This window comes from Ammospiza nelsoni, chromosome 2 (assembly GCF_027579445.1).
Source record: "Ammospiza nelsoni isolate bAmmNel1 chromosome 2, bAmmNel1.pri, whole genome shotgun sequence".
In the NCBI taxonomy this organism is placed as follows: Eukaryota; Metazoa; Chordata; class Aves; order Passeriformes; family Passerellidae; genus Ammospiza; species Ammospiza nelsoni.
The window spans coordinates 67584885-67597530 of NC_080634.1; the positions used below are offsets into that span (position 1 = coordinate 67584885).

General features: G+C 35.4%; 1 protein-coding gene across 2 annotated transcripts in view; it reads right to left on the bottom strand.

Annotated features, from left to right (window-relative positions):
* Positions 1-12646, bottom strand: part of KLHL1 (kelch like family member 1) — a 191726-nt gene that overhangs the window by 36704 nt on the left and 142376 nt on the right. For both annotated transcript variants that reach the window (XM_059466870.1, XM_059466869.1), the window contains one exon: positions 12422-12608. In XM_059466870.1, the coding sequence (XP_059322853.1) occupies positions 12422-12608 (187 nt within the window). The remainder of the gene's footprint in view (positions 1-12421; positions 12609-12646) is intronic.

Here is a 12646-nt window from a genome sequence, read left to right on the forward strand (position 1 = left end):
TAAGAAAGTCTTCTCCTCTCTATCATAGCTAGTGGATGGCAGTCAACAGAGCCAGGCCGTAACAGAAGCAACTTCCAAACTGTGCAAACTCAAAGAAAGGAGCTGTGTTGGTTAATACTGCCAGCCTCAGTCTGTACAGGCTGTGAAAGGATGTCTTAGCAATGTCAGAAATCTGTAGACAAGGACTTTTGTCTAATCCCCATGAAGAAACCAGAGTAATTCTGATTATATGTTTCAGAAAATCAGAAAATCCAATTTCCCATGAACATGAAGATGGTAGGAAGCAATTGGGAAGTGACTGGTATATATATTTATGGAAATTGGATATACAGGCTAATGTGAAGATATGAATAAAATAAATAAAGGAAAAATTCATTATTCATTTTGAGCTGAAGCATATCTGCTGATTATGCAGAGATAGACACATTTTCCAACAAAACAAAACAGATGGAATACCACAGAATAAATAATACACACATAGATCCAAATAAAAATACAAACTATATTAAAAAGTACATGAAATTATATTTTACAATTTATTCTATTATTGTTTCCTTTACTGATGTATCACTAATGCTTTTTGAGTGGTCTAATGGTAAAGAGGAAATAAATTATTTACTAGACTGTCTTTAAGATAGTGCATATGAAATTGTAAAGATGAAAGAAAAACAAATACACAGAATATTGAAGATTTTATAATAAAAGTACTGCACACCCAGACAATTCCTCTATACACACATAAACTCCTATTTTTCAGATGGACAGAGCTCTAGAACTGACTAATTTCAGGATGTAGCACTGAAGAGAGAGTATATGAAAAAGACATAGTGAAGTGAAGAAGAATTAATTTAATAGCCATTTGCATGATAAAGAAAATTGTGTAGTAAATTAAAAAACTATTCCATAACTGTGGCAGCACAAATAATTTCTGGTAAGAGCATAACAATGTTTCTTGGTGTTCTGGGCACATTTCAACTTTTTTTTTTTTTTTGCCTAACTTAAATTCTACTTAGGATCCAGCTGGGCATTGGATGAAATTAGTTCTGTGTATTGTGCATATGGGCATTATAAACCCTGATTAATCAAGGTCTATGAAGTAATGAGAGTCCTACAGAGAAAGACAACTTCAGAAATGAAATGCCGTAGATGATCGGGTTAATTTTGCATTAATGTCCAACTGCTGCTGACAATTCCTCTGTGTATGCAGCAGGGATGAAGACAATACTACCACTCCATGTTTCTGATGAAACATTATGGTACTAGCTCTCACAATTTCACCTTTATTTACAGAGCAGTACACCATTTCACTAAATACAAATTTCTATTTCTTTGGTTTTGTAGCCATTTTTAGGCACATGAATGTGTGAAATTGTTTTGGTGAAACCTTTCAAATGATCCTCTAATTATCTTCTCTTAAACTTTATCTATTTCTAAAATTAAGCATATATCAGTTCCTTGCTAATGACTTATAAATCAAGATTTTTGTAGAAACCTTACTGACATTTTCACTTTTTTTTTCATTGTTGATGACTGAAGACTAATAGTACAGCAAGGTAAATGAGTGAAAAAGAATATTTGGATAGCAATATTATTTGCAACTCAGTATTTTAAGTCAAACAAAGAAATACCTAGAAACCTGTCCTTCAAAGATATTTTTAAGCATTTTTGAACAAGCTGACATTGGCTACATGAAGTAATGAAGATTGTCTGAGACTATGATTGTAACATATTTATTTTAGCTAGGTATAAATGCAGGTCTTTTCATATAAGCAAAGTGAAAATTTCTTCAGAAGCAGATGAAAATGCCAAACATATTCCCCTTGCTCAACTATCTTTGTATTCGGTGTAAACATTTCCACGTAAAATACCTTTTTTTTCTCCCCTTATTGGTAGAATGATTCAGTATTTAAACCCCTGAAGAAGGGTAGGAGTTCTGCATTTATCATCAGAAAAATTCTACTTCTTTTTTTTCTCTGTTAGACTTTCTGCTGATTTTGCTATTACTAAAGCTGTTGCTGACGTGTACTCTGATCATTTTGTTCAAGATTTAGAGATGCTGCTGTGAGTAGGCGCAAAATGATGACCTTGATCTAGTGATCTGCAACATTAAATTTTGAGCTGAAAAGATGGTGACTCAAGTGGAACAAACGTGACCCAAGGAGGTTACTGATGCAGATATCAAGGAGATTATTTTGGTAAAGAAACAGCTACACAGAAAATGGTAGCATAGGGTACCAGTTCATTACTCTATAATAAGACTGCTATATATTCCTTTAAGCACTCCAAAAATGTATAACACATACACAAAAAGAATTTTACCTTTTTTTTTTATGAAAACATGTATTAAAATGTCAGAAGTATTTTCCATATAGTGATATTAAATAAAAATCAGTGAACCTCTGGGAATTTTTTATTATTCTATATAAGCAGAATTCTCTAAAACCAATACAAGTTTTTCCCACAAATCTTTATATTTCTGAAAGTATCAGAACTGAGAGCTTTTCAACAGTGATTTTAGGCAATGTTTTTGATGTTATGCACTTTGTTTTACAATATAGTGTTATGTGCTATTACATAAAATATTCATGGTTTATTTCATATTTTTATGTAGTGTAAAACTTACAAAATCTCCTTTTATTAATTATTTATGCCATGCAGTATGATAATCTACCTTTGCTCAGCAACAGATTCAAGCCTCTTCTTTTAAAACAGTTCTGTTCTCAATGAAAATTGTGCAAATAGTGTGTTAACAATAATAACAGAAGTTCCACATGTGGACAAATGCAAATTCTAGGGGAACTACATATTCTGCAGGAGGGGTGTGCACCCACTGGAGCTCTCACCAGTGGGGAGCAGGTGATGGTGACCAACACAAGCTGTGTGTCTGTGTTTGTGTGTCTATGTACATGTGGGTCTCTGACTAGAACCTTCAGGGATTTGGTCACGAAGAACATAAAGTAATTTAAAGATGTAAATTCATACTTTGCAAGTGTCTAGTATTGCAGTTTATCTACTGCATGATTGATACTGATTCTAAGCACATGGTTCATCTGATTGGGAGTTCATTACTTACCATACTAAATCAGTAATCCTCTTTGATCATTTGGTTAAATAATGTGAGCTGAGCAGTTTGGTGCTCAACAGTACCAGTTTCTCATAACCCCCAACCCTCTTTCATTACTTTTCATTATAGATGTAGAGATGCTCATCCACAGTGCTTGGCCCTTAGCTCAGCTCATGGGAGACTCTGTTTTGCAATACTTTCCTCCAAGGTAAACCCACTGCATAGGGTGCTATTCCTAATCTTTACAGGCGTGACCCAGCTAATGCTGATTGGATTCTATATGGCGCCATCTGCAGTTTAAAAAGATAATTGTGTTTATATGGTTTTCCAGTTCAGAATATTAAAAATAAGGTGAAAGCTCTGCTGAAGCTTACTTGGATGTTCTTGTGCTTCACAATAGAGGCTTCTAGAGCATTTCCTAGAATTCAGCAAGGCGATTTGTGAGGTGGCTGAAGGTGCAAGATAGAGCTGGAGGACTACACTGGGAGATGTCTGCATTTTTCAAGCCTTACCCACACTGGCTGTTGAGGGTTCCAGATCTGAACTATTTATAGAGCAAGATTCAGAACTTGTGATGGTTTATTCTAAAGCCAATACCAGTAGAGACAACTATTAATGAAACTTCGGTGATCAGAGTACAGAAATGGGCTACTGTACAGAAAAAGATAAGGTTTCTGATAGTATAGAAGTTCTCTAAGTTATCTATCTGCCAGGCATGTGTCTTCTCTAGCTCACGCACAGAGGTGGGGTTTTTCATGTGTTTTTTTGGGATTGTTTTGATTGCTTGTTTTTGGGTTTTTTTGTTTTTTTGTTTTTTTTTTTTTTTTTTTTTTTTTTGTTTTGTTTTGTTTTGTTTTTTTTTTTTTCAAGTGATAAGGTATCTGCACTGGAAATGCCAGACAATAGAGTAAGTTGCAGGGAAGTAATTAAGAGGAACAGAGGGTTGTTCTTGGGATAATAATCCCTTTTATGAACCCTCAATGCACAACCCCCTTATGCTGTCTGCAACAGTTGTGAGTTCCAGGGCAACAGATTGACAAGGTAAGAAGTTTGTGGGTTTATAAAATGTATCTTGTGTGTAATAACTTTTGGTCTTCTCTGACATTTGAAGCCATGAAGGCTTCAGAAAAAGTCACTTCAGGATTTTCTTTTTGTTTCAAACTATAAATGAATCAGCAGTTTCAGAAGATAATTACACTGAAAAAAAAGCCAGAAATTTAGTGATATAAGTAAGTATTGGAAAAGTACCAGATGGTTTTAAAATATGGATGGGGTTTTTTTGTTTTTTTTCTTTTGTTTTGTATTCTGAAATGCTCTGCAAATCAGAGTACTTAAACTGCTAATTAGCCTATGAGACTGAATGTTTTGGAACATATTGAAAATCATAGGAGTGAAAAGAAGGAAGTAATCATGCTAATACTTATAAGAACTGGACGAGAAGAGAATTTTAGTGTGATTTATACATTTAATTATCTCATTAGTGATTAGCCAGTGTATTTTACATTCCTCTGGTGAAGTAATTAGCCAGGTTCTACTTTTACTCTACAATTACTTTAACATGTTGCAGAGTCATAGAACTCAGTGAGGCTGGAAGGGACCTCTGGAGGTCATCTCTTCTCTAGGCTGAGCAGTCCCAAATCTCTCAGCCTTTCTTCACAGGAGAGAGGCTCCAGTCCTTTCATCACCTGTCTGAGATGCCCTTAAAGGACTGAGCAGTGTTTCCAGTGAGATCTGACCAGAGTGGGGAGGATGTAAGCGATTTGATGAATGAAAAGAGAAGGGATAGAGGGCGATTTAAACCTCAAATGGTGGTATTTTACGCATCTTTTTTTCCGATAACTACCTAGGAAAAGACTGTTTCCTTATTCTTGACATAGCGCCAGTTCTCAAAGAGATGCAGAGCATTGTCTTAGTAGTGAGGCATGTAAAGTGACCTCTCATGGTACCACCTGCTGGGGGGAAATTCTCTGGGAACATCTCACACCTCTGCAGTGAGTATTGAGGCATATCTTTCTCTCGGTGCCTTAAAGAGAAACCAAAAGCAAGTGAAAACAGGGAAAAAAAATCCCCTCATAACTTCTTTCATAGCAGCATATGCTTTAAAATTCCCATGCAAGGGCTCCCACAGAGCAGACAGTGGATGGAGAGGGTGGCTGCTCTCTACAGCTTCCTCTGCTCCCTAGATCTGTTCCCAGGGATCAAATCTGCAAGTGCGATTTTGCTGTTTCCAAATATCCGAACAATCGTTAGGCAGACGTTTGGGGCATAATGATCCCAGGCACTTTTCTGCCAAGCTGCTCTCCAGCTGGGTGGCTCTCAAATTACACTGGTTCCAGGGGTTGTTCCTATCAGAAACGGACACAGGACTTTGTGCTTCCCCGCATTGAACTTCATGAGGTTACTTCCTGCTGTTTCATTAATTATGGTTTCTCTCTCCAGAATGTTTTGTTGTTAGCTAAATATAAGATAGATAGATAGATAGATAGATGGATAGATAGATAGATAGATAGATAGATAGATAGATAGATAGATAGATAGATAGATAGATGGATGGATGGATGGATGGATGGATGGATGGATAGATAGATAGATAGATAGATAGATAGATAGATAGATAGATAGATAGATAGATAGATAGATAGATAGATATTTCTTGAAACAGTTCATTTTGTTCTCTGTTTATTATTGTGTGAATCAAACTAAAAATCAGACTCTCTTTTAGTTTATCAAGAATATATTCAATAATGAACTCTTGGGCTATATTAAAAAGTATGAATTTCCGCAAAAGATAAACCAATTCTCCCAAAATCCATTGTCTGGTTTTCTCTTTTAAAAAGTAGTGTATTTTTCTTTTCTCCACAGCTAAATTACATCTTTTCTGTTTAAGGAACATACAAGGAAAGGTGAGTTTCAGTGCATATTTGCAATGCAGGCACCGAAAATTTTACTTAGTCATTCTGCATAGCCTGCCTGCCACTTACTCTGGTATTCTAATTTTCTCATGAAAACCCACCACGATGACATTACTATGCTATCTTGATTTCTCCAACAAGAGTATACTTCTCTGTGTTGTTGTTTCTGTTTATATATTCCATTATCATTTTCCTGTTGAGTCTTCCAGAAAGCACGAAAAAGGAAAACAAGTCATTGGTACAATGCTGACCTAAAGCTAATGGAATGTTACTTGTTTATTAGTGCATTTTAGATTTAAGGTAAATTGCTTTCCATTTCCAATGTCTTCCATATCTAACTAGAGAATGTCTAGGAAAACACTGGATTATGCCAACAGACATTTTTATATTTAAAAAAAAAAACCTTTAAATGGGTCAATATTTTGAAAAAATGAATTCCAGAAACTATAAGAAAGAATAGTGAAATATACAACATGGAACTGAGCAAACACAAAATCATAAATTCATTTTGGTTGGAAAAGATTGCCAACCCTTAACCCAGCACTGCTGAGTGAACCATAAAACCTTGTCCCTCTGTGCTGCATCTGCATAGCTTTCTATTACCTCCAGGGATGGAGACTCAACTATTTCACAGGGCAGCCTTTTCCAATGCTTGACAGTTCTTTCACCAGAAAAATTTTTCCTAATATCCAGTCAAAGCCTCTGCGGGTGAAATTTGGTGTAATTACCTCTTGTTGTATTGCTTATTACTAGGGAAATGACACCGACTCCCACCTTGCACAAACTCCTTTCAGGTAGTGGTACAGAGTGATAATATCTCTCCAGAGCATCCTTTCTGCAGCCTAAACAACCCCAGTACCCTTGGCTGCTCCTTCACACTTATCTCAGCAAAATTATTTACTTCTGATGCTTGAAACGCTGCAATTGTTTGCCTGACATAGAACTGCTACTTAATTAGAGCAGACAGGACTTCAGAGAAAAACTGTAGGTGTCTAAATAAAAAGTGGTGTACTGACAGCTGCTTGGAATGTCAGAGGTACAATTTATTTTGGCTTATTGTCCTTCTGAGGTATTTTAAGGCTATGAATACATTCTTTAAGATTCTTTAAGTTAACAAATGTCCTCATGGAAAACACTGGTGAAAACAAATTAGCACCAAAGGCAGAAGAAACTCGTACAGGGGAGTGGTAATGACATATATGTGATATTATCAATAAAAAGAGTAGGATTACAAGAAGGACCATGAAGTTATCGCTTCTCAGTTCTTTTGTGAACATCTGTTTATGTACTCGGTAACAACAGCATGTTTGTTTATGTTCCTGCTTGACAGGGGCTGCTCCTGGAGTCAGACCAGGGCTGATATATGCACATACATAAGTATACTTACAAAGTATGCATATTTATATTAAAGGTTTCAAAAAGCACATCAGGGAGAAATATTCACTAATAAACACTTTGGACTTTTCTTTCTTTCAAAGGAAAATAGTCTTCATAAGTAGATTTTGCTGTTTGCGTATTATACAAATACAGGACTTTAGGCACCCACATTCTGAAAATTAAGCACAGTTACTGTACGTTGCATATTTATAATGAAAATGCAAGTAAGATGAAGATAAGGTGTTTACCCAAGATAGTTTTTTGCATCAAATGGATAGATAATGAATGCTGTCAAACGTCTTATGTATGTGAAGACAAAGTGGTTTGTCACAATTTTTACAACTTGCAAAATGCCATATAACAATCTTGATAAATTTAATTTACTTATTTTTTATGTTGTTTTTTTAAATTTTTAATTCTATTTTTTAACAAATTCCTACTGAACTGAAGAGGAAGAAGGCAGATTCAAGTCACAGACAACTCAGACACATATCTCAAGAAGTTGGAAGAACTAACTAAGAGGAAAAACATGATCTTTCCCTATTTTTGCCCCTTTTTTACTGTATTTACAATAGGTTTTTGAATATTTCTTTCAGCATTTAAAAAAACATGCCTATATGAGAATGAAAAAATATAAATTTAAAATAAAGTTTAAATGAAATCTGTTTTGAGAAATGTTCATGCTAGAAAAAAAATTAAACAAAACATAAAGAAAAATCAAAACTAAACAAGTCTAGAAAAACAAAAACATCTCCAAAATTCACTAGAACAAGAGTAACTTCGTATAGTTATGCTAGATGGCATTCCTGTGAAATAATTATATATATATTTGTCATAAACCACATTTGATAAACTGTAATTGTGAAGCAAAGAGGATTATTGCAATGATGTAAAATACATTAAAGAAAAGGAAAAATATGCAACATGGGTGTATAAGGAAGAATGACTGGAGGCCTCAATTTCATGTTTTAAAGGGTTAATTTTTTTAATATATCTGTGGCAATAGAAGAGATCTTTCTAAAAGGTATCTATACAACAATAAAAGAACTTTTATTATTGCTTGATACAGCTTAATGATGAACATTACCTGTTTACCACCAGGGTACTTTTGGCAGCAGGTTTTATGTCTAGTTATAAGATTAATGAAAAAAAATATATAATATCAGTGCTTCAGTAAATTGACTATTCCATCTCTTTTCAAAATGACCTACTACATTTTTATGGAAGAGTTCCTTGCTCATCCAACTTTTCATTACTTTTTCCTTTGAATTTATTTAAAGACTGGATTCAGTAAACAAATAACTAATCTAAGACTTTGAGGAACTAGTCTAGGGCTATTCCAAAAATAATATATACCAGTGTTTTGGATAGTAGTTACTGTAACACCTTTATTTACTTTTCCTACAAGTTCTCCTTTTCCCCTATTATTCTAACTGCTACCTAGAGTGAGACAGGTGAAAACACCTCAGGAGGAATTAATCAGCATTCTGACATCATTACAACACTGTTTGATTACTGACATGAATCTCCACTTGCTGCATATTTTACTGCTCATAATCCATAGCACCATCTAACATAGACCATATACATCATGTTCTACCACTTGGCTTCTGCTCTATATTTGGGTTTCCAGGATGGCTGCAGGGAGTCAGAGCTTAATCATTCCTAAAAATTGCTGTATGTCCACTTCTTGCAATTACTCATTTTTTTCAGTCAATCATCCTCCTCTATTTGTGGACTTCTGTATAATATTACATGATTAAATATGGCTAATCCAATTTAGAGAAGTCAGTGTGATGATATTAATGGGTAAAGTGAATGGAACATTGTCAGCAGCACATACCCACAATCTATTAATGCATCCCATTCCATTAATGCAGACATACTGAGAAAGTGTGTTTCTTATATGTGCCCTTAAATTAAATTAATAAGTAAGAAAAGGTGTGTGGAAAAAGAGATTTAAATTCTTTTAGTTTGTCTAGGAAATTAAAATTACAAATCCATCTAACTTTGATACTTTCCTCTCTATCCATTTAGTACTATGCTGCATTAATTTCTCACATCAGGCAAAATTCCAGTTGCTGTTTGCTGGAGTTTAATTATCACTTCATTTTTATGGAAAGGAAGATAATTATAGAAGAGACTTCAAAACAAACTTAGCATGCTAGGCTACATTTTATGTGATGAGCCATATAACCTTCAAATGCTTTCATAATATTTGCACTTAGCCACTATTTTATATGCTAGTTAATAAATTACTAATTTGTCTAGCTCATCTAATTATTTGCAACGGTTTCACATTTGGTAGCAAACATCAGGAAGTATTAAAAATTCATCATTGTGAATTTCAACCATCCATATCAGTCTTTCAGTGAAGAAAGTTGTGGGAGAAAAAAACAATTGCTAATTCCTTAGGAGAGATAATATAGTATCAGCATCATCTCCCAGCCCAGGCTCACTTTATGAACTCAGTGACTCTTCAAAGCAGGCAAAGAGCACTCAGGTCTCCTGAATGGACCTGTGGAAACAAGATTCATTGGGCATAAAAGCTAGTCAAGAACACAGCAGGATCACAAGAGGGATGAGCTGAACAGATGCAAGCTGAGACAGCACAGCTGCAGAGCCTGGGTTGCTGGGAATACATATTGCATCAGCTGTAACACAGGCTCCTGCTATGCAGCTGCTCCTCTGCCATACCAGCCCATCCTCAAAGCAGTTTTTATCTGCTGTAAATGTGTAAAAGTCCTGCTAGTTTTCAGTCAGAGATTGCAGCAACAGAGGGCTGAACTCTGCTGCTGTGCGTTTTCTCCTGCTGCTACAGAAATGAACTGCTTCTGCCTGACCTGAATCTGCAAAATAGGCTGTGTCTTGATGTGGTAATGGTTCTTTGCCTCATGCTGTCATCCTAAATATTTCTGCATTTTTATTGAAAAACAGATATTAATAGAAAATGAGAACAAATACAGCTGCACCCAAATTGGATTTATTACTGGGTCATTTCCTACCTGAATCCTTGTGTTTATTGTAATTTGTCATAAGTAAGAGGAAATTTGTATTTTATCATCCAAAGACAATGTTCCCTGCACATCCCTGACTAACATTTAGCTACACAATTGTTTATAACTGCTAAAAGGACAAAAATAATCTGCAGCTACTTTAAGAATACATATATTAATATGTATTGGTTCCTTCATCAACAATTTCTTATTGTCATAGAATCATTGAACAGTTTGGGATTGAAGGGACCTGCAAACACAAAAGAGCATCTAGTTCCAACCCTTGAGCCACGATATGGATACTTTTCACTGGACCGCATTGCTCAAAGCCTTATCTAGCCTGGCCTTGAACACTTCCAGGCATGGGGCAATTTCTCTGGGCAACATGCACCAGTATCTCGCCACCACCCTCAGTAACCAATTACTTCTTAATGTCTGATCTGAACCTACAATCTCAGTTTAAAGTCATTACCCCTTGTGCTATGACTACACACCCTTGTAAAGCTGTCACCTGCTCTCTTGTTGGCTCCTTTAGGTATTGGAAGGTGGGTTATTATAAGGTCTCCCTGGAGCCCTTTTTTCTCTGTGCTGAAGAGTCCCAGGTCTCTCAGCCTGCCTTCACAGGAGAGGTGCTCCAGCGCTCTGATCAACTTTGTGGCCCTGCTCTAGACTCACTCCAGATGGGGTCATTATGGGATCCCAGAAATAGATTCAATACTCCATGGGGGGCCTCAAGAAAGTGGGGTTGAAGGGCAGAATCACAGTCACCGAGTTGCAGAATAAGCTGAGTTGGAAGGCACCCACAAGGACCATTCAGTCCAACTCCTGGCCCTGCGACACCCCCAAGAGTCACACCATATGCCTGAGAGCATTTTCCAAACACTTTTTGAACTCAGACAGACTTTGTGATGTAACCACCTCCCTAGGGAGGCTCTTCCAGTGCCCAATCACCCTTTGGGTGAAGAATATTTTTCTGATATCTGATCTAAAACTCCCCTGGCACAGCTTCATTCCAAAAGCATGAAGCTGCCTCAACTTGCTTGTCATATTTCTCTTGATGCCACCCATTTATTTTCACACAGGCACAGACGTCATACATCCTAATCACTGGTACAACTTTATGGGAAAAACACATGCAATTTTGCAAACAATATTGTCACAGCTATTTAGTGAAACAACTTCAATAACAGGACCTAGAAAAAGAGTTGTGAAATACTAAACATAAAATTTTATACCATACATTTTTAAAGTACAGTTTATTTTATATTAGAACTAGTGTTTCTGGAGGTATTGTCTTCAGTCTAAATATGGACGTGAAAATTTAAATGCTGTGGAATTGTTAGTGAATATCACAAAAAAAAATTATAAAGACTTTTTGAGTATATAAAGTTTTAATATAGCTAGCTTTTGGTTCAAATATTTTGTTCCACTCCATTCAAGAAATCAGTGGATTAAATTTACCAGAAATGAAAGCACAACCTATCATCATAACTCTTAATCCAAATAAATAACAACAAAATGCTTTAATAAATTTTTCACTTCTTCCTACTTCTTAGAAAAATAGGGGTAATTTTACCTTTCTTTATCTGTTGACAAACTAGCAATCTAGTTCAAGATAGTTATCTTTTTTCTCTAGAAGACTTACAAATTTCTGCATTGAAGACCCATAAATCATCATTACTATCCCAGACAATTACTTAGGCATCGAATACACTGCATATCAAACTGCCTTTTATCAAAGGTTAAAAAAACTGAGAGAGTTATTTGACTTACAAAGGAAAAACAAATTATAGAAATCTATAACTAAGGCATATTACTACCATTCTACTTTTTTTTGTTAAATTTCTTTCTGAAAATTATAATAATTTTGAACAAAGAATGAACTCAAAACTCAGTTTCTTTCTCTAAATGTATCATGCTTTTCCTTTAATATCAGTAGCAACAAAATCTTGGCAATATTTCTTGACTGATTTAGACATTCCCCACCAATCTTGGAATAGAAAGTTATGTCACCATTTTCTGACAAAGAAAATATGAATTATAAATCATAAAAAACAAACACCCAATAATACCTTTGTTGTTATCCATTCCTCCAACAGCATAAAGTGTTCCAACTGTAGATTTTCTGGGCTTAGTTCTTGGACTTTGCATGAGAGTTCTTCTTTCTGGTAAAAGATGATATTTCATGGCTTCCAGAATAAGCTTCTGACATTCTAGGTCATCCTTAAAAAGTGCATGATTTTCCAGGTCAGCCAATATCTGTGAATGAAAATAAGTGAATAAAACATCCTAGAAAT